General features: G+C 44.5%; 1 protein-coding gene across 11 annotated transcripts in view; it reads left to right on the top strand.

Moving 5' to 3' along the window:
• The window catches only part of LOC105484555 (regulator of G protein signaling 8), a 108,884-nt gene extending 82,257 nt beyond the window's left edge, over positions 1 to 26,627 (top strand). For all 11 annotated transcript variants that reach the window (XM_071076752.1, XM_071076748.1, XM_011746279.2 and 8 more), the window contains 4 exons: positions 1,305 to 1,406; positions 2,257 to 2,321; positions 20,146 to 20,312; positions 21,544 to 26,627. In XM_071076752.1, coding sequence (XP_070932853.1) covers positions 1,305 to 1,406; positions 2,257 to 2,321; positions 20,146 to 20,312; positions 21,544 to 21,726 — 517 coding nt within the window. In that variant the 3' untranslated portion in view covers positions 21,727 to 26,627. The remainder of the gene's footprint in view (positions 1 to 1,304; positions 1,407 to 2,256; positions 2,322 to 20,145; positions 20,313 to 21,543) is intronic.
• Positions 26,628 to 27,521: the final 894 nt, after the last annotated feature.

Genomic DNA, 27,521 nt, shown 5'->3' with positions numbered 1-27,521 from the left:
AGTCCTGATTTGATTATACTAAACCCATCCCACTTACCTTTGCCCTCAACACAAGGAGTTGTCATAGTGAAAGATCAGGGGTCAGCAAACTTATTCTGTCAAGGGCTAGAGAGTAAATATTTTCGGGTTTGTGGGCCGTATGGTCTGTGTTGCAATAACTCAGCTCTGCCCTTGTAGTTGAAAGCAGCTTTAGACAATTTGTAAACAAATGGCGTTGTCATGTTCCAATAAAGTTTTATTTACATAGACAGGCATCTTTTCAGGGCTACAGTTTGTCAACCTCTGATTAAAGGTTAACAGAGGCTAGTTGGGCATGGTGGCTTGGGCTACTCAGGAGGCTGAGGCAGGAAGATCACTTGAGGTCAGGAGCTTGAGACCAGCCTGGGTAATATAGCACGACCTTGTCTCTAAAAAAAAAATTAAACATATAAAAAAAGTAAACTGGTAAACGGAGGCTAATGTTGGGAGTCAGAAAGAGACATTAGAGTAACTTCTCACTGGATCTGTTATAAGAGATAACTATTTGAGTGCCCGATGTCATTATATGGGTCCTTTGGGAAATAAAACATATGAGAAATGTAAACATACATGTTAAAAATTTAATTATGCTTATTGAGATAAGCCTAAATGTAAATAGGAATACATGAGCTTAGTTAGGCAAGCATAAGAACTGACAAAGGGGACATTGGTTCTTAATTGCTGATTGTACCAATTACTCTTCTCCCCCTGCAAGCATCAATCCTATGGGTTGACTATAGCTAGATTTGTGGGATGAGTGGGGAGAACTTGAGTTGGAACTGACCTGCCTTGAGGCCCCCTACTTTGTGCTTAAGACTCTGATATGCACCCTGCACCTTGCAAACATTCCTCTGCTCCTGGTGTGGGTACTCCTTCTGGGTCTTTGCAATCAGGAGCTGCTGCTGCTGCTGCTGTTACTTTGCCCTCCTTGTGGAAAAGCAAAATGTGGATTGTTATTTTGTTATCACTGTATTTTCTTTCCCTACAGAGAATCCTAATTTAGAAATTCTTCCAAGCTAATGACCTTCATTGACTTACCATCAACTTGCCATGTCAGCTTTAAAAAGCATTAAGCCTCTAGGGGGCCACGTAGGGTACCTATGACTGTTCAGGTAGTTATTGATTCTCTAGGTGTTCTCTTCCTGTTCATGAAGTCTTCAGAGACCACCTGGGGAAGGGTGGGGGCAGTGCTAGCTCCCGTAGCAGCAGCTCCAGGGGCCCTGTATAGAGCTGACAGCTGTGATCATGAGAGTTTCCCCGTCCTTCTGCCCCTGTGCTTGTTGCAGGAACAAAGGGATGAGGACTCGACTGGGATGCCTGTCTCACAAGTCAGACTCGTGTAGTGATTTCACAGCTATTCTTCCAGACAAACCCAACCGCGCTCTCAAGTGAGTAGTACGGCCACGTGCCATTCCCTGGGTAATACAGCGAGTAATATAGCTCACTTCTTTAGTGAGTTGCTGACCAGAGGAGCCACAGGAAAAATCCTGTCTCTTGGCAGCTCCTTTTATATCACTGGATATGAGTGAAAGGATTGTTTATTTTCCTTTTCAAAATGTATAGCTTAGTGATCTCAGAATGGGAATCCTCTTTTTTTTTCCTAGGAAAGCCGTATCATCCATCACTCTTAAAATTGTGGGTGGCAAAGGATACTTCTGGGTTCTACTTAGTTGTCAATCTGAGTTCTCAATTTGGAAATAAATGTTCAAACTTACTCTAAAAATATGCTTAGATTCAAGTAACCTGAATTCAGCACCTCTTCTGTGCTGGTGCTGTATTAAATGTCATGGATGTTACCTTGTGTAACCCTCACACAACTAGGTAATGGGCATCATTATCCCCATTTCAGGAGTGCAGAAATTTAGGTGACAGTAAGAATGGAGTCGGGAGCTGAGTCTAACTTTTCTGACTCTAAGACCAGTTTCTTTCCATTGTTACCTCGACACCTTTAAATCATGGACTTACTTAGCTTTGTTCTTTAGACTAAAAGTCAACAGGCAAAATTCACTGGATTCCAGTCTTGAGGTTTTTTTTTTTCATCAGTTACTTAAGAATGTACAAATTTACAGCGACAGAATTGCAGGAATCCAGGTATAGTCTTCATTTCATTTGCTACCCGCCACCCCCCATCCACTCCCCACATTTTTCCAATTTGTTTTTTTGAGAAAATCTTAGTGGTTGTTGAGGGCAAGGAGGTTATTTCAGAAACATTCAAGACAGATGTTTCTTTTTTTCTAGGAGATTATCCACAGAAGAAGCTACGAGGTGGGCAGATTCGTTTGATGTGCTTCTCTCTCATAAGTGTAAGTAGAATTCAGGTCATATCATGACATGGCAAATCATCCATTTAGTGAGAGATGTACCAAAGGCCTGTGATGATCCAGGTATGTGCTAGGTGTTCCAGACCTCTGTGGGCCATGCTGTCTGTCACAGAGCCCCCTGCCTAGAGGAGCATATAGAAAAGAAAATGAATGATGTAAATGCAGTGAGATGAGGGCCTTCTTTTCTGTTTTCTGGGTTCAAAGTATGATCCCAAGAAGCCTTTGTATTCTCAGCAGTTTTAGCAAGAGAGAGTTTAGCTTAGAGGTTTGGAATGATGGGCTCATTTGGGAATGAGAGAAGCTAGGTTCCAGCCAGATCTCATTTGTAGAATTGAATGGCCTCCCCCCAAATTATGGGAGAGTCTTGGGCTATGCATCAGTCAAATGAATATTTTGTGCATTTTATTATTCACTTGAGTTGACAGTTTTTGAGTTTTATTGCTGCTTTTTGTTTTGAGGGTTTGCTATCCCAGCTGCATTTTACCCCTCAATTTCTTACTGAGTATACATTTTACTGGAATACAATTTCTGCTATACTTCCTCCTCCATTTTTCCCTTCCTCGTCTGTAATGCCTTTTGTTTCCCATGAAGGCAGAAATAGTTGTTCATATTGTAGTGTGGAGAGGGCAATTTGATGTCAGCCAAACTTTTCATCTCTTGCTTTTTCTCATTATGTGCAAGTTCACATTCAATGGCCTTTGAAACTAGTGGCATTTAATACCTGGAGATGGCAGAGGAGGGGTGAGGAAGAGGGAGGGGTTTTGCGAAGAGAAAGAAGGCTTCAAACAGACATTTCCTGTTCCTCTTAAATATGTCGCAGTGACACTAGAAGCCCTAAGTGATCTGGGAACAGAGGGCTGCTTTTAGTTTGGAGTAGTGTTTCCACTTACTTGGAGAAAATGGTTTGGTACAATTAAGTGAAAGGCACTGGGTGGGGGTCAGACCTGCATTCTTGATTTTGACTCAGCGTTGTTACTAAGTAGTTGGGTGGTCTTGACAGAAACTCTCAGTCTTCAGATGTCTTTAGAAGTGATTTTGCTTTCAATTTGATGAGCAGTTCCCTCCAACCATGCTGCTGATCTGGATACACTGATTAATAAATACGTTTGAATAGATTTTAAAATGAAATGCAAAATCTAAGAATAAGTACATATTGTAGCAAGCAGTTTTGTGAGACAAATAGTCACTTTAGTATTCTGTGGATTGCACTTAGGAAGGAAAATAAGACAGCATAGATATAGCATATGTAACATATGGCTACACCCCAAACAGCAAGCTTATGTGATGAATTTGCCAAGGTAATGGCAAATGTATAATAATATTTAGGATTTGCAGTAATGCTATTTTTTTTTATGAGGCTATTCTGACTTTTTTTCTGGAGTCACATTAGGCTAAACAAGTGTCACTACCAATTTTCGCCTTCTTTTCTGGCTGGATTTCATTCAAGGTCATCCTGAAGTTTGGTTTCTATTTTAGCCTCACAACTGACTCACTTAGTTCAAGTCCCTGAGGCTGTTTCCTCATTCTAAAATGGGGATGGAGATGCTTGCTACCTGTCACTGAATATGAGAAATTTAATAAGAGGACACCTTTAGTTGATTTTGGGTTCTCTACTTAAAGATTCTCTACTTAAGAATCTTTTGTAAGGATATGGTGGGGTTTTTTAAAATGATACTTTTATTTATCAAATGCAAAATAAATGTGCCTTGATAATAAGATTACAAATTTTGCTGCCAGTTATTAATATTAAGCCATTATGGTCAGAGTTTATGGTGTTGAAATTAGTGATAGGAAGCTTAGGGTATATTTAGATTGCTGCAGTAGCAAGACCTAGAAATGTAAGAAGTTTAATTTTATTTGTCTGATTTGATGACTTTTAAATCTGAAGATACTTGGTTCTGCTTCTGTCAGGGATGCTTTTGGTTTTCAGGAATGCAATGACACTTTTCTGAGATGGGGACTCTGATAAGGAGTTACAAGCTGACAGGTACAGTTGCTCAGACCTACAATTCCAACATTTTAGAGGCTGAAGTAGGAGGATCACTTGAAGCCAGGGGTTCAAGGCCAGCCTGGGCAACATGGCAACACCCCATCTCTAAAAAAGTAATAATCATAACAAATTATCTGGATGTGGTGGCAGGTGCCTATAGTCCCAGCTACCTAGGAGGCTGAGGTGGCAGGATCACTTGAGCTTAGGAGTTCAGGGCCAGCTTGGGAAACATAGTGACCCTATCTCTACTAAAATAAAAAATTAGTGGAGTGTGATGGTGAATGCCTGCAGTCCTAGCTACTCGGGAGGCTGAGGCAGGAGGATTGCTAAAGCCCAGGAGGTCGAGGCTGCAGTGATCTATGATCACACCACTGTACTCCAGCCTGGGTGACAGAGTGAGACCTTGTTTCTTAAAAAACAAAGCAACAAGCTGACACCAGATTGCTTCTTTGTAAAACTACTGCAGAAATATGCTTTTTGAGCTTTGAAGTTTTGTGATCCTTCTCAGAGTCTGATGTTCTGTTTATATTTCTGTTTAGTATAGAAGTAAAAAGCCAGGGGAGTGAATGTCTTTGAAAAGAAAGGGGTCTTTATTCAGGAGTCACTGGTAGAATTTCAAGCTTTTAGAATTTGAGCATGTACTCCCCTGTGAAGGCTATGGAGTAGTCAGCCCAGGTTATCTTGAAGGATGTTGACAACTTTCTGAAAGTCTAATTAATTTGGGTTGGTATTGTGACTCAATTAGGGCTGATTGAGCTTTTCCAAAGGGATTGCACGTGTGCAGGTCTCTTAGGAGAGACTGTTGATCAGAGGTTTGTGGAGCTTGCAATTAAGACAGTAACATGTCCTAAGAAGTGAAGAGTGAAGAATCCCTGAATGACTGGGCTCCAAAAAAAAAGTACATGAGTCTAGAACCCACTCCCTGGCAATTCTATACTTGTAGGCAGCTGTTCCCCTTAAGGTTTCTATTTCAGAAAATACAGATGATTATTTTACCCCCTCATTCTCAATCTATAGGACATCTTTGCCATCTCTGTTCTGTTGGGTGTTTTAGGCACTCATTTATGTTTAAAAAGATGTACCGAGTGCTCATTATGTGCAAAATCTATGGTAAGCAGCTGGAGGAGGGGAAGCACAATAATGAACAAGGCACGGTCCATCTCTGGTGAAGAACGCAGCCTCTGAGCGAACAGGCGTGCATACCAATAACATAGGAAACAATGCAGTGTGCTGACTGCACGCTGGGTGGCCTCAAGATGCCAAATAGAATCCTGACATCAGTGCTCCTCTTCAATTCCGTCTTGTCAATATTAGAAGACCTAACTGATCTGGGGGTAGAGGCTGCTTTTGGTTTACAGCATGGTTTCCGCTTAATTGGGGAACATGCTTTTGGACAATTAAGTGAAGAGCATTGTCTGGTAGTCAGATCTGTGTTCTCGATTTTGACCCAGCTGTTACTGGATATCTGGATGATCGGGATGGAGTCTCTCAGTCTCTTAGAAATTCTGTTTCCTCATCTACATAATGAAGGATCTGGAGTAGGAGGAGGTGTCAGAAGCTGGATCCAGGATGCTCTCTGTAGCAAACAGAGAGGCTGGGCAATAACCAATCACCTTTGGCAGGTAGTTTGACTCAGCGCTGCCTGCAGGGTTATGTAAAATACTGCTTCAGAGCTGAAATGGCTCCAGCACCAGAAGAGGGGCTATGGTGCCTGTGTTAAAACGCTGCTCCTCTCCTTGACTGAGCACCTCATAGGCTGAAATCTCAAGCAAAAGAAAGCAACTTTGCTATTTTTTAAACCTTAGAATTTAAAAAAATCTGGAGGGCAAATGTTTGGAGCCATTTTATTTCCAATTATATTTGCTTACAAACACCATACAAAGTGGAAGAAGTACCCATGGAGGTCCGGGAAGTAACCACTAGCTAAGTGCTCTTAAAAACAGACAAACACTAACAAACGAACAATGAAATTGAAATTGCTGATGGCTTCATTAAGTAGGGAAGGATTTCTAATGTGCATTAATTTGGCATCTTTTTCCTGTCCACCAGTAACAATTAGTCTCCATGTCTATGAGTTGTGCATGTAGTCTGGCCCCAAGAGTGTGTGTGTGTGTGTGTGTGTGTGTGAGAGAGAGAGAGAGAGAGAGAGAGAGACAGAGAGAGAGAGAGAGAATGTGTATACACTCAGGAGACTTTCTGCTCTGCAGCTCATACCCAAGAGAGAAAAGATTCCTCGTTTGTGGAAGATCTTTTCTGACAGATCGCTGGGAAACAGGCACAAAATGCTGTGTATTCTTCTTTATTCCTCATGAGGTTCATGCAAATGTTTTTTATTTGTTTAGCTTTTAGTGGGACATTAAGTCCTGAACTCTGAGTTGGTGCTCCCTTCCTTGCCTTCACTCTCTCTCTTTCTTTCCTTCCTCCCTTCCTCCCTGCCTTCCTTCCCTTCTTTCTCCCTTCCTTCTTGCATCTCTCTGTCCTTTGATACTTTTTGGACATAAAAAGTTAGGCTTATTCCAGTTTTAAGGTGAAGGTGAAGGCAGAGTTCCCTCCCCTTCCCTCTCACTTCTTATGTGTGACCACACACCTGAGTGAATGAGCACCTCACCCCAGTCATTTACTTGGTATTTAGCCTTTTTTCACTGTTTCAACAGAGCATAGAGGCTCTCCCTGACCCATCCCACCAGGCTCAGCGAATGCTGGGTTAATGGATAGTACAGTTAAAAGCTCTTCTGCATTTGCAGAGCTGTTATCCACCTCTGAGAACAGGAGACCCACAGAGAAAGTTTTAGTTTTTAAAAACTAGCCCCTTTTGAGATAATGGTTGAGATGTAAAAATATAATGACTGGAGCTGGTCACACAGCAACCAAGCAGAAGACCCCAAACAATCAAATAAACAAACATTAAAATGATCAATTCATGAAATTTCTTAAATTATTCGTCTAAATGGCCTGTAGCTCTAGAATGTACAGTTGAACAGTCAGGCTTCCGTTCACTGCACAGCCCTCCCCACATCCCTCTCCAAGCCAAAACGTTCTAGAACAGTGTTACTCCAAGTGGTATCCAAGGGAGGCGGCACCAACATCTGCTGGGAGCTTGTGAGAAATAAAAATTTGGGGATCCTCTCAGACCTACTGAATCGGGATCCCTGGGGCTGGGGCCTGGGGATCTTTTTCCCCTAAGCCCTCCAGGAAGGTTTATGCACATCTCAGCTTGAGAAGCCCTGTTCTCAAAGGCACATAAGTAAAACCAGGAATCTGGAGCATCCTGGCAGGGCAGGTGGCCTGTGCTTTCCAAGAAACACACTAAAGACTGTATCTCGTATGGAAGCTTTCCAAAGTGCTCAGGCAGCGCGTCCCTAGCGGTGCATTGTGTATCCCAGTTTCCACATATGTAGGGAGGAGGGTTCCACAGTAAACAAACAAATATGGCAGGTGTGCTTTCTGGATAGATTGAGGATAAGAGCTAGAAAAAGATGTGCGAAGTAGAGATGGGTGGAAAATAAACGTCTTTGCTTCCTTGCCATCATCTTCACATTGTTGTAGTTAGCACTTGGACCCAGAAATGTGGGTGCATTTGGTCTTTATTGAAGGAATGCCTGGAATATATTAGGCAACTATTAAAAGTCTGTTGAGAAAAGTCTGAATGAAAGCAACTGGACAGGCTTCTAACCCATTCTGTCACTTACCAGCGATGTGACCATATTCAGATTACTTAACCTCTGTGAACCTCACTTACCTCATCTGTAGAAGGGGAATGATGAGACTTTCCTTGTACAGTTGTGAGAGTTCAGTGTGATCATGGTTCTGAAATGTTAAGCATGATGACTTCTCCATAGAGGCAGTCAATAAAAAATAGCTATTCTAATTATTTTTGCTCTAACATAATATTAAATTCATTGAGAAAACATGCATTTCATGCCTGTTATGTGCCAGAGATGGTGTCAGCTTCTTGATCCCACGGGCAGCTTGAGTTTGTGGATTGGAGGTAGAATTAGAATTGCCAGTAGGGCTTCTTTGAATCCCATAATACTCGTCCCCTTTGCCTCATGAGCTTTTGGCAGCCCCCTTCAAACCTCCCCATGCATGTGCGGGAATTCCATTGAGGATGTAGTTTTTAAAAGCCCAGAAGGTAAATTTGATATATTCCCTTTTGTGTGTGTGTAAGTCCCTGCAATATTTCTTTTTTTTTTTTTTGGAGACGGAGTCTCGCTCTGCCGCCCAGGCTGGAGTGCAGTGGCCGGATCTCAGCTCACTGCAAGCTCCGCCTCCCGGGTTTACGCCATTCTCCTGCCTCAGCCTCCCCAGTAGCTGGGACTACAGGCGCCCACCACCTCGCCCGGCTAGGTTTTTTTTGTATTTTTTAGTAGAGACGGGGTTTCACCATGTTAGCCAGGATGGTCTCGATCTCCTGACCTCGTGATCCGCCCGTCTCGGCCTCCCAAAGTGCTGGGATTACAGGCTTGAGCCACCGCGCCCGGCCGTCCCTGCAATATTTCTATACCAAACTAACTAGACCAATATTTCTGGATACTTGATTTTCAAAATCTTTTAGACTATGGACTGGTGTTCATGGGGGTTTTTTGGGGGATGGGATACGGAGTCTCACTCTGTCGCCCAAGCTGGAGTGCAGTGGCATGATCTTGGCTCACTGCAACCTCCACCTCACAGGTTCAAGCGATTCTCCGGCTTCAGCCTCCTGAGTAGCTGGGATTACAGGCGCCCACCACCACACCTGGCTAATTTTTGCATTTTTAGTAGAGACGGGGTTTCACCATGTTGGTCAGGCTCAACTCCTGACCTCGCGATTTGCCCGCCTCTGCCTCCCAAAGTGCCAAGATTATAAGCATGAGCCACTGTGCCCGGCTACATGAGGTTTTATAATACTTCTCCTGTATTAAAGGATTCCTTTGTGAATGCTAAACCTTCATCCTGTTAGGGGCACACTTCTTTTGTCTACCCCTTAATGGAAATTTCTTGCTGATTTCTTATAATAGTTGCAGATACAGGCTCCACCTTGATTTTCTGTTTACTTAATTCAGCTTCTCCTTGATAAAATAGGAAAGAACGTTGGAATAGGAGTTGTAAACCCAGGCTCTCCTTACTCTTCTGCTATCACATCCTAGGAATAAGAAGTCATGCAATCTCAGAGCTCACCATTTTTATGTCTGGTGTAGGGTTTGATCATAGGCTCTCTCATGTCCTTTCTGGTGCAAAGACTTTAAGAATCTTCAAGTCCTAATACAACTATAATATATCACCTTGCTATGTATATACTAATGAAGTAGAGATCATTGAAGAATATTACGTTAATCACACTACTGAAGTATAATTAGCATATCAAATGGTTGCCAATAAAATGTCACAACTGGAAATAGTTTGTTCTCTACGTAATTTCTCTACATAAATCTTACTTAGCCTCAGTTATTTTTAGAATTTTTTAGAGACATGGTCTTGCTCTGTTGCCCAGGTTAGAGTGCAGTGCAGTAGCATGATCATAGCTCACTGCAGCCCTGAACTCCTGGGCTCAAGAGATCCTCCTGCCTTGGCCTCCTGAATATTTGGAATTACAGGTACAAACCACTGTGGCCACCTCCAGTTATTTGTTTAAAAGCATTTATTTCACAGATTTTGCAAAAGAAAAGCTCTGATCCTGATGCTATTCTCATCACGAATTTCAAAGCAGTGATTTGTTTCTGGATCAAAGAAGTTTTGGCATCACTATTAGTATATGTATCCTGGAGTTTAGGAATGTAATTTCCATTCTTCTCCTCTATCTGGTCTTGGAACACATTCACCAGCTTATTTTCTCCAGTTGTTCGGGGATACAAGAGGACTCTGGTTTTTGGGACAGCATTTTTCATAAATAGAGAACTTAAAATAAATTGTTGTTGTGCTCTTGTATTTTTCCAAGCCTGGGAACTGAGCTAGGTTCAAGCCCACCCTGATGCCAGCTACATCAGGGCTCCTGGGCCTTGAACTGTCACCTACGCTCCACTCCCTGCTGTACCAGCTGCACTGCTCATTCATAGTGACCCAGATTCCTTTCTTATGTAAGCATCCTCCATCAAATAACTAGAGGGAGAAAGTCAGCCGCAGGCAGCATGTACAGCTGCGGCGTGTTCTTGGAGGTTCTGTGGATGCTCAGGTGGATGCCAATATTCTGCTCACTCTTCCAAGAATTCTAGACACAGGTCTTTCCCTTTCTGTCATTAGATGTGTATCAATCTCAAAAAATTACAATTTTCTTAGCACCCTTGACTTCTTGAAGGGTCATACAAAGAAAACCAAAGTGAAATAAAAATGAAATGACAAAACAGCAGGTCCTTCTGTCATTTCTCTTCCCATTTTCCCAAACTGTTCGCCACCTCCTTGCCTTTCAGTTACTCAGGATTGTTTTGTATTGGATATATTATGTTCTGTATGATGACTCCTTAAGCCACTGAAGTACAGGAATAATAGTCACTAACCTGGATTGAGCAATCACTGTCTATGTGTCAGGCCTGCATGTTGTTTACACGTATGAACTTACCGCATCCCATAACCCTATGGAGCAGATGCTGTTAGGACCTGCATCTTACAAGTGAGAGAACTGAGGCACAGAGAGGTTAAGTCTCTTGCCCAAGCTCACACTTAGCTGGTATGGATTAGAGCCAGGACAGAATCCCAGAATTCAGGGGTCAAAGAGTAGTCACTCTTTCCAACTACCTGAGGTCTGTTGGGGGAAACTGGGGGGGCACTCCAGTTGCCTGGGCTTGGGGAGGGAGCAGGGTCTGGGGTACATGGGGCCCCGGCAGAGGAAACACAGCTAATGCAAAGCATGTCACCCTGAGAGATGCTGGGAGACACAAATGAGCCTTTCAGAAATAAACCAGCATCCTGTGTTTGGAACCAACTGCAGTTCATGGACAAGTAGGAGGGTCCTGGTGGAGGGAAAGGGGAAAGATGGAGGAAGAGGACAAAAAGGAAAGAGAACAGGAGAACAGGGAGAGGGGGCAGGGAAAGATGCTGAGGAGTCAGGGAAAGGAGCAGATGAAAAGCTTGCTGGGAGGAGGTGGGAGGTAGATGGAAGGGGAGAAACAGTGTGGAGCTGGCTCTATTCTATGCAATAGGCTAGGATTTTACAGTTGTGCTTGGATTTGTTTGCTTGGTCACATAAGCAGGAAAGGTGGGCCAGGTGGGTGGGTGGGGAAACAAGTGGTCTGTCTACAGAAGCCCGCTGCTACCATCTGCTCCAGGCAAGAGGAGGGGCTCCTGCAGCAGTGCCCTCTACCACCTTCTCCCTTCCATTGTTCAGACTAAAGTATCTCTTCGTTCAGTGCAGGCTCTGGGAATATAAAAAGGGTTGGGGGAGATTGGGGCTGAGAGGGGTGGGCATACAAAGTGGGTGAGCAGAGGAGGAGGGGTGAGGGCAGGTGCAGTCTGCACAAGCCTTTGTGATCTGTGTCTATTGGGGCGTCTTTCCACAATCTGTTCTCTGTTGCATCTCAGGTCCAGACCCTCCCAGGAAGGGCCCATGAGGGCAGGGCCATTCTCCCTTCCTTTCCCATCTCTCAAGCACTTCCCTTGAAATTCCAGGCAACTTTCAAGTTTCTTTCGGTTTTCCTCTCACTTTTTCTGAGCCTGCCCTGAAAATGCAGGCCACCACATTTTGGGCTGAGGCTGCCTGAGAGAACATAGCATCTTTGCAAGGCCACTCAGCTGTTCTTCATTACAGCATCCCCTGGACATGGTTGGAAAGGATGCCTTTCTGCTCACACTTCAGCTCTTTTTACATGAAAAAGCCACTCCACTGGGCCATCAGTGCTGTGGGAGAGGAGAGACTTTAGGCAGGTTCCAAGTTATTGGTGGCACATAATGGCCTCAGTTCTCGCCACAGAAAACGTGACAGCAGGTGTCCTTTTGCTGGAGAATCTCTAGGTCTGTGAGCCAAATGGTACACTTGCTGGGCCATGGTATGTGTGTGATGTGTTTGCCTGATTTGGGCTTACTGTCTATCTCTCCTTTGGAGGCCTGCCAGCCATCACCAGAGGAGAGAGGAGGGTGGCTATGAAGTCACGCACATGTGTGTGCAAATCCACTTCTCACCTTTTACTGGTCAAGTGACTACAGACTAACTCTCCATGTCTCACTTTCCTTATTTATAAAACACACTTTGCTAAGAGCTAACACTTATTGACTGCTTATAATGAACTACTAGGCACTTTTACATGGCTTGCCTCATTTAATCCTTATAACAGCCCAATTCAGTAGATTCTGACATTGTTCATTATTCCCAGTTTAGAGATGAGAACACAAGGGCTTGGAGATGTTAAGGCACTTTTCCAAGGTCATGCAGAATTCAAACCCAGGCTGTATGACTCCAGAGCCTCTGTCTGCTTAGGAGCCATGATGTAAGGATTGAGTTAATGTATATAAACTGGGCAGCACAGAACTCAGTGATGACATTGACATTGACATTGACGAGGAGAAGGATGGAATCGTGGAACTGTGAAAATCAATCCGCTAAGAGCTATGTCTGATACAGGCTAATCTAAGTTGCCATGAAGACATGGAACGGAGTGCTAACTCTACCTGGGAAAGCTCATCATATTCAACCCCTTCAGTTTACAGATGAGGATACTGGGGCCTAGTGAAGTTGAGTGTGTTGTCCAAAGTCACACAGTTAATGATGGGGTTGATTTTGGTCAGAACTGGTGCTGCCAGCTGAGACCCGTGGTGCTTCTGCCTCAGCAGGCTGCCAGGTAATGAGAGCTGGCTATGAGTTCACCACACATCTCCAACTCCAAATCTCCATCCCCCGCTGAGTCAGCCTTAACTGCTTACGGTGTAACTTGGTTGAACTCTCCTGCCCATGTACACCCTGTTTCTATGTTGACATATGCTCAGATACCCCTCCGCCTTCCACCGTGACTTTTCTCAGTTTCTCTCCACCCCACCTGGAAATGTCACCATCTATGGTGTCACTTGTGACCTCTTTGTCTTGCCCTACAGTGGGGATCCTCTCCCTCCACTTCAGTGGTCACTGGCACAGGCATCCCTCAGGCTACTGTCACACAGAGCTAGAGGCTAGACCTTCTACATGCATGAGAATGCTGGCTTTGCAGTTTAGCATCCTTGCCACTTACTGACTGTGTGACCTTGGGGAAGTTATTTAGCTTCTCTAAGCTTTGTTCTTTTCTCCTAAAAAGTGGTGAAAATGTCAGGACCTAAGCTATAGATGTGCTATGAGAAGCCAGTACTGTAAGATTCATAAACCACTAGGTGTGGTGCCGGGCCCAAAGTAAGTGTGCTATCAATGCTTGCTGATGTTACTTTAGAATTCTTTCTCTGGGTTCAACTTTTTTTTTTAACTTTCTTCTTATCATTCTCGCCTTCCTCTATGTCCCAATTGCTACTTGCTAAATCCTTGCTATTCTCCAGCTTCAAGGACCATCTGCCGGCCTGGAACTGATGGGTCCTCTCTTTGAATGATTGATGCACCATCAAATTAAAAGTTCTTGCTCCCTTTTTGATGCACTGTAACTCCTCCAGGAATCTAAGTCTAAGCCTTTACAATTGTTTGACTGTTTTTTTTTTTTTAATCACATTCTTATTTACTTTTCCAAGGTCGCTGTTCCAAACCCTTCCCACTCTCTTAGACTTCCCCACTATAGTCCACTCTGCATTTATAATTACTCAATTGATTATTTTAAATTATCACTTAATGTTGGTTACACTAGACTCGCCTCTAAATTCAATGAGGTGGTGACTTTATCTCATTTGTTTGTGCCATAGCCCCAAAACCTAGCACATGGGTGCAGCCCACATTCACAGTGACCTTATCCCAAATTAATAACAAAGATTAAGGCTATCCCACTTGACATATCTCATATATGTCCCTTTTCTGGCTGTTTTTCTCTATCTTCCTCTACCTCTCTCTTTTTTTCTTTGCCTTTGTCCTTAAGGAAAAGAAGTTCTTTCACTTTTTCTTGGTCCCTCTCCTCTAAAATTTCTCTTCAGCAAATACTATTCTTTTGCTTCTTTTAATCTCCCATTTTCAATGCCCTTTCCTTTCTGTCTGCACACACATCAGGAGAGATCTTGCTTTGGAGTCACACGGACCTGGCTGGGAATCTTGGCCTTGCTCTTGCTGGTTGTGTAATTGGGCCATGTATTCCACTTCTCTAAGCTTTAATTTCTTCCTGCGGAAAGTGGAGTGATATTATCTGTGGATCAGCGTTGTGAAAATAAATTGGGCTAATGTTTTGTAAAGTCCTGAGCAAAGAGCATGGTGTATAGTAAATAAGTAAAATTCCTTGCCCCAAATCCTAACTAAATAAGTAAAAACAACACCTACCTCTCCTAGGCCCTACCATCTTCTCCAGCTAACGTCAGACAGACTTTCAGGTTCCTGCCTGAAATGAGAAACTTCCCTGCTTTCACACATAGTCCTTCTTTTTGCTCCTCATCATATTTCTTCTACCTTCCTGGGTGCAACATTTTGTCAATTAGATTCTTTTCTCGAACTTCAATTCCTGCTGCTCAACTGGTCTTTTCTGATCAGATCAACATTTACACATACCCAAGTCTATCTTTTTTGTTTGTTTGCTTGAGACAGATTCTCACTCTGTTGCCCAGGCTGGAGTGCAGTGGTGCGATCTTGGCTCACTGCGACCTCCACCTCCCAGGTTCAAGTGGTTTTCCTGTCTCAGCCTCCTGAGTAGCTGGGATTATAGGCACATGCCACTGCACCCAGCTAATTTTTGTATTTTTAGTAGAGATGGGGTTTCACCATGTTGGTCAGGCTGGTCTCAAACTCCTGACCTCGTGATCCACTCTCCTCAGCCTCCCAAAGTGCTGGGATTACAGGTGTGAGCCACTGCGCCCGGCCCTACCCAAGTCTATCTTAAAAAAAAACAAAAATCTCTTTCCTGACCTCATGTTTCCTTCCAGCTATGCTGTCTTATTTCTCTACCTTTTTATCTACGAAATTTGTTGCAAGCGTCATCTGAATGACTGTTTCCACTTCCTTCAGTCTCATTCACCACCGTACATACCATGGGACAGCTAGTGCCCCATTACACCATGAAAACTCTTCCTGCCAACGCTTGCTGAATCTAGTGACTGTTTCTCAGACTGTACCTAGCTTGACCTCTGGGCAGCACTAGACACAGTGACCACTTCCTTCTTGAAATGTTCTCTTCCTGGCCTTTTGTAGTCCTGCAAAATTCTTCTGTTTCTCTGGCTCTTTCACAGGCCTCTTGGTATATGCTATCCTATAAGCAGGCCTGGTCATTTTCAGCTGTATTATTATTAAATGCTAGTCTTAGTGAACTACTTCCAGTTACCCAAGTAAACTTTCTTAATTCTAGGCCTTCATTCCTGTGGTTCCCTCTCGCTGAAATTCTCTTCTCCTTCCTCTCCTTCCTTCCCTTGCTTAGCTTCCCTCTCCTCTACTTCCCATGTCAGCTTAGAAGCCTCTTCCTCCCACAGGTCTTCCCTTTGCTCCTCAGGGCTGGCAAAGGCACCCCTTCTGGGTCCTTCATGACCCCTCTGCTTTCTCTATCCTGTAACTTATCACACTACAGCATAATCATCATAATTATGTTTTCTTGGCTCAAGCTTGCCCTTGATGGCAAATTCTGTGAAGCCACGATTATATCTGCTTTTAGCGCATAGCGTAGCCTGAGTCACATAACAAGTGAATGAATGAATGAAGATTCATTCATTATTGCTATGTTGGATTGAAAGTGAGTGTACCTTATATGAAGTTTTCAATGCTACATATTGTTACCTGTTAAAACTGGGCAAGTCCCTTTTCTTAGCATCGGTTTCCTCATCTGTAAGATGAGATGTAAAGCAAGCCTCCTGAGAGCACTTCGCAGAAGTTATCTCTACTCATCCACACAAAGACCCAACAGAGTTGAAACCTGGATTTAAGGAGGTGATGCCTGTACCTCATCTAGCACAGGGCCAGACAGTTTCCTTAGCAAGGCTATCTTTACCAGTACCATGAAAGAAGGCAGAAAGGTAATATTCTTTCCTTGTCTATAACTACATTCACCTTGCTCATAAGCACCTGTTTCTGTTCGGTTAGAAATTAAAATCTGACACAAACAACCTTAAACTCTCCCATTCGAAGAATGTAGTCTCTTCTGGTTTAAAACCAACCACAGGCTCTTCTGAGTTGCTTTTCCAAGTCACTTTCCAGTTACTCTTTTAGATAAACACACAGTCTTTTAGGGCTCCCTCATTCCCCTCCTCATTCACTGAATACAGTGGAAAGTGTGTTAAGATGGAGGCGGAGAGGGAACCTCTGGCCTACGGTCCCTCGGGTCCTCACTGTGTCCATTGATAGTGAAATCGTGGACTGGTCACTGCTCAGAGTCCCCCCTTGCTAAACCAGCCCTTCACTGAGTTCTCAAGGGCACTGGGTCTTCTGCAAGGAGAAAACCTCCTCCAAGAGCACTGAGGCTTCTACAGCTCCAGCTATTTTTCCCTTCGACCTCTGCCAATAGCCTCTGCCTCAGGGGACCCTCCTGCAAGCAGTGGGGATCTCCTGGCAGGGAGGCTGGTTCTCTAATCCAAGTTCCCTCTAGAGCCTGTGGAGACTTCTGGATCTTCTCCATGGAGGGGACAGAGTGAGGGAGGGGTGACAAAGAGAGTTTCCTTGAGAGATTTCATGGGCAAGGATTTTAAGATTTTGTTCTCTTACAGTACCAATGGTCCCCGACTTACTATGGTTCGACTTACGATTTTTCAGCTTTATGATGGTGTGAAAGTGATACATATTCAGTGGAAACCATACTTCAAATTTTGCATTTGGATCTTTTCCCAGGCTAGCAATATGTGATGTGATACTCTCTTGCAATGCTGGGCCAAATAATCTAACACAATGTCTGTTTTATAATAAAGTGCTGAATAGCTCATGTAATTTACTAAATACTGTACCAAAAGTGTTCTGAGCACATTTAGGGTAGGCTCAGCTGAACTGTGATGTTCAGTAGGTTAGGTTTATTAAGTGCATTTTTGACTCTTGGTATTTTCAATCTGTGATGGATTTTTCAGGACATACCCCCATCATAAGTTGAGAAGCATCTGTGCTTTGTTACATTAGTAGATGCTTTAAAAGACATTACTGAATTGAATGAATGATTCTCAGTCCATCTCTGCCTAAACATTGCTGTGTCATTGTTTCATTTTGATTTTCAGTTTATCTCAGGTTTCTAATCCCTTCTTCCAGAGTTTTGAATCCAGTGTAGTAATGGGAGCAGGAGGTGCCCTGAGCAGACCTCTCATATGAGTCTAAACTACGTTACTCTCCTCTTCTCTTTCAGTACGGAACAATTTTATTTTCCACCTGCCTGACAGGAAGTAACTTTACATTATATTCTACTTTCTCTATACTTTATGGTTTAGAGTTAAGGTGATCATGTGTTCGGGTTTTGCCTGTGGTGGTCATGGTTTATAACTATTGTCTGCATGTAATTAACAGTAATGCAGGCTTCACTCTCAAAATGACCTGGTTTGGATAGTAAATTACATGGTCATCTTTCTTTTCTTTTTCTTTTTTTAAAGATAGGGTATCACTCTGTCACCTGGGCTGGAGTGCAGTGGTGTGATCACAGCTCGCTAAAATCTCAACCTCTGGGGTTCAGGTGATCCTCCCACCTCAACTTCCCGAATAGCTGGGCACACGCCACCACACCTGGCTAATTTTTGTATTTTTGGAGAGATAGGGTTTTGCCATGTTGCCCAGGCTGGTCTCAAACTCCTGGGCTCAAGCAGGCTGTTCACCTCAGCCTCCCAAATGTTGAGACTACAGGTGTGAGCAACTGTGCCCGACCATTCCTACTTTTCAAAATGAGTTTAAGCTCAGGCTTCCAAACTTAAATCTCCTTGTGACTTAAAGCTCAGTGTTGGGAGCCACCCAAAAACCTTTCTCTTAAGTTCCTGGCTCTTGCAAGTAAAGGTCTTGGCTTTTATGATACTGTTCTAGTATAGACATTAAAATATCTATTTTGAAAGACAAAGATATACAATGACTTTTTTATTCAGAGAAATGAAAACATTTCAAGAAAGTAAAAGTAAGCATTTGAATGTATCAACAGCCTAGCACCAGCAATCCATCGAATGACCCTGGCCAGTGCACAGTCCTGGTGGATAGTGGTGGACGTCAGAGGCCCAGGTCATCCTGTCATCTAGGATTAAGAGTTGTTAACATTTTGTTCTTCTAGGAAATTTTAGAAAAGAAATAAAAGATTATTGCCAGCATCTTTTATAACCAGCAGAACACTTCTTTATTCTAGGTTGTATGTGCCCTTCGCCTGAGGACAGTTTATAGAAAACTATAGCTGTTATTTGATTAGAGGGGAGTGTGTTGAGGTTGAAATAACTTATAAAAAATATTTTTAAATAAAAACATTAACTGGATGCATAAGCTATCAATAAATGTGATTTCCCTTTCTAACTCGACATGGTAACCCTGCTCATCTTGTGTTGGTTGGAAGCACTGCTTGACAATATGTATGATATTGATTAACAAAAATGAAAAGGCATATTAATTTGTTAAATCACTTGGCAGAAAAATTATGATCAATCTTAACTAAAACATAATTTGATAGGCAATGTCTTTTAAAATAAAGTATATATGGAAGAAAAACGTCAAAATACAGCACCTCAAATGTTTTTTTAAAAAGAGGCTTGCAACCCCATCCAGGTAACAGAATGACACTGCTGACTACATTTCAGTAGGTAGTTTACTTTCAGATTTTTTTGGTAGTAGCAAAGAATGAGACATTCACATTCCCTCTAGCTCATCTTGTAACAAGTTTTGTGTTTCCTCAGGATGGTTGACTTGGATTAGGTTAGAGAACAAATAATTTGACCTAATTATTAAATAGCAACATAGCTCACCAATAGACCTAGGGAACAGACACCTGTGCCCCAAACATATTACTACACCTTCCTAAATGTGGCTTTGTAATATCATTATGACTCTTTATTTTATTTTATTTTATTTTTATTATTATTATTTTTAATGAGACATATTTTTGCTCTTGTCGCCCAGGCTGGAGTGTAATAGTGTGATCTCGGCTCACTGCAACCTCTGACTCCTGGGTTCAAGCGATTCTCCCACCTCAGCCTCCCAAGTAGCTGGAATTACAAGCATGCACCACCACACCCAACTAATATTTTGTATTTAGTAGAGATGAGGTTGTATCATGTTGGCCAGGCTGGTCTCGAACTCCTGACCTCAGATGGTCCACCTGCTTTTGCCTTCCCAGGTGCTGGGATTACAGGTGTGAGACACCGTGCCTGGCCCCATGACTTGAATAAGAAGCATGACTTGCCTCTGAGGACACTCGTGTGTCTAGGATAATGAAGTCTTTTTTTTTTTTTTGAGATGGAGTCTCACTCTGTCGCCCAGGCTGGAGTGCAGTGGCATGATCTCAGCTCACTGCAACCTCCGCCTCCCAAGTTTAAGTGATTCTCCTGCCTCTCTGCCAAGTAGCTGGAATTACAGAAATGTGCCACCACGCCCAGCTAATTTTTTTTGTATTTTTAGTAGAGATGGGGTTTCGCCATGTTGGCCAGGCTGGTCTCGAACTCCTGACCTCAGGTGATCCACCTGCCTCGGCCTCCCAAAGCGCTGGGATTACAGACGTGAACCACTGCACCCAGATGAGAATGGGGTCTTCAAGAGGGTGTGGAGGAGCAGTGAGCTTGGACAATTAGGGGCACCTTCACACTATTACTTCCTTTCTTTCTTCTACAGTTCTTAAACTTAAGCTGCTTCCTATCTCTCTTCTTTTCTTCCTCCCACATCCACAGATGGGGTGGCTGCATTCCGTGCCTTCTTGAAGACGGAGTTCAGTGAGGAGAACCTGGAGTTCTGGTTGGCCTGTGAGGAGTTCAAGAAGACCAGGTCAACAGCAAAACTGGTCTCTAAGGCCCATAGGATCTTTGAGGAGTTTGTGGATGTGCAGGCTCCACGAGAGGTGTGTTGGCAGCAGCGACCATCCTGTCTGTCCATGGCTTCTGGCCTGCATTTCTCTCTCAGAGAGGATCTGAGCCAGGCTTGATGAGGACTTTCTTATACAAAACTGAACCTCATCGCTCTGGTGGCCCTTGATGGAAAAAAAAAAAAAAAAAAGGATCATTTTTAAGAAACAGAAACCCAGGGCTTCCATCAGAGGAGCTCCATTAGGAGTGTTTTAGTTGTCTGTCAGTTAAGCATGCGCTAGCAGGAACTGTGCTGCTACAGAGATTCTGCAAGAATAAATGCTACCGAGTCTATGTTCGTTTTCCTGGTGGAAGGCAGCATAGCTTAATGAAATGTGGATCTGCTTTGAAATCTTGTTTCAATTTTAGCTCCACCACTTACTAGCTAGGAGCTCTTGGTCAAGTTACTAAACCTCTCTGGGTCTCAATTTCCCCAATGTAAAAGGGTACCTACCTTTCAGAGGATGAGAGATGAAGCACCTATTCAGTATTTGCCACTGCTCATTAATGAGTAATTATAATTATTTATATTATTTAATTATAATGATTTATAGTAATAGGATGAATTTCTATTTTATTGCTGTTCTGAGTTATAATACAGAATTTTACTTGGGAGGGGAGGGTTTACATGAAGAAAAATGTTTGCTACCAGTTTAGGTGCAGTGCATTTTTAGATTCCTTCAACTATGCTTTGACTTGGGATACAAGAAGTCTTTACCAGTTGTCTAGGATGCTACAGGCCCTTTATAATGCTGGTTGGAACAGAGATGTACATTCTAACCAGGGCCTCCCTCCACAAGGCATTTGTTTCCTTAGTAGACAAGAAAAGACAGGAGAAAAAGCTTACTTCAGGGGACTTGCATTAACAACTGGCTTGGATCTATCCCTTTGCCTGCCAGGGTGAAGGTCCCTGGATTAGGGATTCAAGTAATTTGGGATTTTGCCTTGGCTCTGTTGCTAACTTTCCATACTACTTTAAACAAGCTTTGTAGTCTCTTATTTTCAGTACTGTTGTCTATAAATTGGGACTGAGAATATCTGGTTTGCAGACCCCGCAGGATTCTTGCTGTGATCAAAAGGGATGACCTCCATGGAAGCAATTTGAAAAGCCAAAATCGCCTTAAACATGTAGATGCTGTCATTAATAATTATTGCATAGTTAGGGCCAGCTGCCAGAAACCTTGGCCGTTGAGGGCCTGTGACCTTGCTCTCTGTTTGTATCTCTAGGTAAACATTGACTTCCAGACCCGAGAAGCCACGAGGAAGAACATGCAGGAGCCGTCCCTGACTTGCTTTGACCAAGCCCAAGGAAAAGTACACAGCCTCATGGAGAAAGACTCTTACCCCAGGTTCCTGAGGTCCAAAATGTACTTAGATCTGCTGTCCCAAAGCCAGAGGAGGCTCAGTTAGACCTCAGAAGTGGACTCCCGGAAATCACCGGCTTTCCCCTCCTCTTGCTGCCAAGATCATATTCTAATGTGAAATGTCATAGGTGTTCAAAAGTGGTGGCATTGGGGGTGAGAGGCTGGGGGTGAGGAGGGAATGAAGGGCCATTCCAAAGTATGACCCAGCTGCTGGAGCTTGGACTCTATTCCATTTACCCATGTTTGTGTTTTGGTTAGTGGTAGCGCCTTGCCGCTGTCACCCTTTTCTGGGTCAGCAACTTGCCCTTCATAATGCCTTGGGTCACCTCTGCTGAGAGGGCAGATTTGCTGTGCTAGGCTAATCTGTAAATAATGCAAATGCAATTCCCACCACCTCCACACCCTCCTCAGTTAGGATTCCTGACTCCACTTGTTGTAAATCCCTGGGAGGAGTAGCTGAAAGACTTGGGCTCCACTCTGTGATTTGTAGTGGCCAGCTCTGCTCACTGGGACCTCACAGCTTAGGAGAGAGGTTTCTGTGGAATTCCAAGTTTCTAGTGCTGTCATTGACAGGTGACCTCTTGGAGAAGGAGTGAAATCCATGGAGTTGTTTGTTTCTTCCATTTCCATTGGACCAGTGTGAAAAACTGTGATTACTTTCCATCTTGGCCTAGGAAATTCACAAGACTACCCTACCCTTACATTTCCAGAAAGAGTCTTGGGACATGTCCTTCATGACTTCTGAAGTGGAATTGCCATGAAGAAAGATACAGCTTACAAATCTTCCTCAATTCTACGAAGAACTTTTCCAGAAGTCAGGAGACGAGGGAATGTAGCACCAGTAGACTTCTATTCAAAGGGGTACCATATAACCTGTCTGTTGCTCTGTGTCTTCTCTGCCCTCACCTCTCTGCAGCATCATACATCACTGATCTCTTAGGATGACAACTTGGCAAAGGGAGGTGAATTCCTGTAGCATGGAGTGCTCCCACGGTGCCTAGTACTTTCCCTGTATCTCCACCTCCCCCCTTCCATGCCGGTCATGTAATTATGATGGGGGAGAACGGGAATTTAGGCTGAAACTCTTTCCAGCATACTTCCTGGGAACATGCTTACTTAGAAAGATCTCTCTCTTGGATACCATGAAGCAGCTTCTTTCTTGATCTTTGACCTTTTGGAATTGAGCATGAAATAGGAGGTGTGGCTAAGAAGATCACTGTGAGCATCTGGATGTGGAGAACCTTCCTAAAATGCTTTCATGGTATCCTACAGCTGCTCTTGGAAGTGTGTCAGGCAACTCTTCCTTGGAGGATGAGTGAGCAGCCTGGAACCTACTCTAGCTACCCAGGAAAAAGCTGACTTTGGCACAAGAGTAGTGCCAAGGAGATGAACCTTTAGCAGAGAGACCAGAAAGTGAAAGTGGGGCATGCAAGAGGCTGGTTTCCAGGTGGAGAGGCTAACAGAGTGGAGTTACTGTTGGAATAATTCACAACCAATGGATTTGGATTCACTGCAGATCTACAAAACTTTCAGCTTGACTAAGTGGAACAGCACATGATTAAGCATAAGCTCTGTGCAGGCGATTGCAAACTGAGCTGAACCATTCTCGTTTTAAGGGGTGAGGGGCCTTTTAAGGTTATGCTGGTGGTGTTCCAGTGCTTGTGTTCCTCTCCGTTAACTTTGAGAATCTCTTCCTTTTTTAGCTATAGCTAGACCAGGCCAAGAAGGCCCTTGAGTCCCACTAGTGCTAGGGCCCACTGCACTGCCACGGCACATTGTTATCTGTGAGTGAGGGTGGGTGTGACTGTGTGAACCTCAAGGGGAGAGAAGAACACACGTCTCCTAGCCCTCTTCGGTCTCACACCGAAGAGACCTGTGGAATTTCGTGTTCGAGAACTCCAAAGCCTCAAATGGGTGATCCTAGTTAGATCAGGTAGTATCCTCCCAACCGTGGTTAAAAAAACAAATCATTCTTTTTTAGATAAAGCTGCCAGAATTAATTTAATGATTAAATTCTCTAACAGGGTATTTTAAACATTGTTTACATATGAAATGTGCATCTGCTGCCAACTCTACTGTCGAATATGAGGTGCATATAAATTGGAATTGCACAGAGTTATAGAAATGTGAAACATTCTAAAAGGGGCCTTTTTCACCACTTCCACTATCCCAAGGAGAAAAGCCTGAACGAGAGTGTCGTGCTATGGCCTCATAGAGGGACCTAGAGTTCTTGCCAACTATTGAGGAAACAAAGGCTGCAGGTGATGGTATCACGGTGCCCTGGTGACTTCCTCCCACAATGGGGAGGTGTGAAAGACCCCAGCTTGGGGATCCTGAATTTTGCAGCTAAGCAAGGGTATGTGGGCGTGTGTCCGTGTATAGAGGAACGTGATAGCTAAATTTATGGTACTCCTGTGGAGCGTCTCTGTGTGTTTGTGTGTGTGTGACAATTGTGAGCATTAGACTAGTACATGGCAGACATGATCTTCCCATGGGGTGGAGCTTTCCTCATACCCTGTATGCCCTGCTTCCCACAAGAGGCGCAGAGCTCTTGACTCTGATGCCTAGTTTTAGGCACTCTGGTTGTGCCAACCCAGATTTTGGTCTGTGATAAAACAAAGAGAAATGTTTACAACATCTAGAGCAATATCCAAGCATACCTCATCCCTGAGCTTCCATGTTTCCCAGTCCTGCCCTCCCTCCCATTGCCTCTTCCACAAGCTCATGTCCTTGGGTATCACTTCCATTTATTTCCTGTCTTCCTTTGCTCCTCAAGCCGGGCCTGTGCTGTGGACTTGCTCTCTGGACTCAAGGCTTGCTGGGTCCTGGGCCTGTGCAGGCTCCAGGCAAGCCAGGGCAGGAGTCCAGGCAGAGCTGTGACTTCCAGAATTGCTCTCCATCCCTGAGTGACCTTGCCCCACTGGAGGGCTAACTTGTTTGGGGGCTGGTGTGAGATTCATCATTGCCCTTGGCAAACTAAATAGAATACTGTCAGTATCAACCATTCATGGCCTTGGGCACCTCTGGGGTGAGGAAGAATCCTCTGAGGCAGTCCTTCTCATTAAACTTGAGCACGCACCGGAATCACCTGGAAAGCCTGTGACAAGTGCTAATTCCCAGGTGCACACCCAGAGATGCTGATCTGATAGACCTGAGATGGGGCCCAGAAATCAATATATTTAATAAGTTCCTAGGTGGCTAGTGGCCTGTGGATTTGGAAAAAGGATGGTCTTAGACAGTGGCTCATGACCTTGGCTGCTCCTTAGAATCACCTAGGGAGTTTTTAAAACCCAGATGTCCAGGTCCCACCCCAGAACAGCCAAATCAGAAGCTTTTGGTAGAGACCCAGGCATCAGTCACTTTAAAGCTCCACAGGTGACTCCAATGTGCAGCTGAACTTAGGAAGCATTGGTCTAAGGAGTGAGGAGGAACGCGGTGTGGGGGAGGGGAAAGGGGGGAACACAGCTGTGTGGACCAAGGGGGCTGGCGCATTTCCAGATGCAAGCACGTAGATACTGAGGAACCTGGCCGGTCCTGGAACCTGACTCGGGATGCTGCCTTGATGCCCTCAGGGTCTGACTTGCTCTTTTGAGATAAAGGTGATTTGGCCCAAGCTGTGTGCATTGCTGGGCAGCGGCCATGCCGAAGGTGGTAGCTGAAGGGATCCTTGATTGAAAGACGCTCTGCCGTGCTTTCCGAGTCCTGTCTCCTCCAAGCTTGTCTCCTAGGCTGTTTCCCCTGTCTGTTTTCCTGCGCCCTTGTGTTTGGCCATTTTTGCATTAGGGTGTGTCTCTGTACCCAAGGCCACACGACAAGGTAGTTGGAACCCCCACTCACGTGGTGAGTGAAGAGCGTCGTGGTAATAATAATAGTAGTAACACAACTTCCAAATTTATCAATGGAGAGTGTCACATCCTGGGGATATCAAGATCTGTGAGGTCTTTTCAAGCCCTCACCATTCCTCTTTGGTCCCAGGTTGGGTGGGCAGCTGGGAAGGTCCTAGTTGATTTTAATCTCCGGTGCTCTCCCCAGAACTGCTGCTCTGAATAAACCAAAGCTGTGAAAGAGCGTTCTGCGCAGGCTGTGGGCCCAGCCTCTGGGTGCAGGCCCTGGGCGCTTGAGCTGGGCAGCTCAGCTGGCTCTGCTGTGAGGGCAAGCTGTGAACTTAACTGTGCTGAAAGCTGGGGAGGGTAGAATGGGGAAGACTGAAGAGGAAGGAGCGGGTGGGAGAGACCAGCCGCTAACATGGTGTCTGCTTCTCCATGGACCAGAGGAGAAGGGATGAGTAGAAAATGCAGAGGCAGGATGGTCTCCCAGCAACAAGAGTGTCCAGAGTTCTCCTGACCCTGTCTGTGCCCAGTTCCACAGAAGGCAGAGGCATCACGGTTTTCCATCCCAGGCCACCCTGCCAAGTGTCAGGCCTCTTTAAATCTGCATCCCTCTGGGTTAGAAGCAAGAGAGGTGGCAAAGCCTCCCTGGCACTGAGAGCCTGTTCCAACGTGCCACTCGGCATGAGATGGTGGAGGAAGAAGCCAAGAGCAGAGATGCCTTCCTGTTCCCGCGGCCTCTCAGGACTCCACAAGATGCTGTGGACCAAGACGGGAGATCTCAGGATGGGGCCACTGGCCTTCCTAGGTTGGGCTCTGGGTCCTTTTAATAAACTGTTCCTTTCCTGGTTCTTACTCCCTTTTGGTCCTTCCGCTCCCTTCCCTCTGCCAGGTAAGGAAAAGGTGGCTGGGCTGGGTGTGCGCTCCAACCCCGGTAGCATTAGCTGAGTCACGCGGCGAGCACACAACAGATTTGTAGCAGCTCATCTGCCATATAAACCGCTTGGCTGATGGTGTCCTCATTGAGTTGTTTCATTACCATGTAAAGTGGAATCATGTCTTTCACCTTTACTATAAACAAGGCTGTGAGAACATAATAAACAGAACCTGAACAAGCTGCCCTCTGGTCTCTGCCCACATTTCTGCCCAGCTGACTCTTTATGAGGAAACTCTCCACATCACACATGGACTTGCTGGAGGGAGGGCACGTGGCCCCATCTGGCAGCAGCTGGCACGGGGCTGGCCATCAGGAGAAGCAGGGGTGTGGGTGGAAATGGATGGGCCTGGCTTGGGGATGAGCGTGGGGTGGAGAGTGACTTTGGGTTATGAAAGTTGCTTTGAAACTGTAAAGTGCTGTCCCAATTCAAGGTGGTGTTTTTATTACTACCACCTACTGCTTGAAAATGCAGAGAGCAAAAAAAGGGTGAGGATGGTTTGTGTATTTGTTCAGCTGGAGCAATCTGGAAATGCAGTGGGTTGATCTTGCTTAGGGCTGTACCTCACTTTATACAATCAACGTGTCCCCGAAAAGTGTGTATTAGTCATCAGATCTTTAAGTGCTTCTGGTGATCAGGTCCTGTGGAGGGGAGGAAGGAGAATAAGGCACTGTATCTGCTCACAAAAGCTCATTCTTCAAGTGGGGTGATAAGACAGAGATATGCAAAACCTTAACCATCCAAATAATTGAAAATGTTCTGGAAAAGGTCTGTCTTTAAAGGAAAGCTGATGCTTCTTCAAAGGTGAATCCTTTGGGTTAAAAGAAAAGTCCTTTTGTAAAGCAAATGATCACCCTCAATTCCAATTGGGCAAGGAGTAGTGGCAGGTTGGGCTGCTGCAGACAGGAGTCCACCACTGGGGACGGGGTGTGGCTGGTTTCTGTCTTTCTGGCTTTGCTCTTCTACTCCTTCTACCCCTCTTCCCACCTGGGGCTCCTGACCCCTGCAGGAGAGAGTGGAAGGGGAAAGATAAGAGGCCAGGGATGAGGGGTGTGGGCGGGGGGTCAGGCCTGATGTAG

This window comes from Macaca nemestrina, chromosome 1, assembly GCF_043159975.1.
Source record: "Macaca nemestrina isolate mMacNem1 chromosome 1, mMacNem.hap1, whole genome shotgun sequence".
NCBI classification, from domain to species: Eukaryota; Metazoa; Chordata; class Mammalia; order Primates; family Cercopithecidae; genus Macaca; species Macaca nemestrina.
This window is presented reverse-complemented; position numbering and strand designations above follow the sequence as displayed.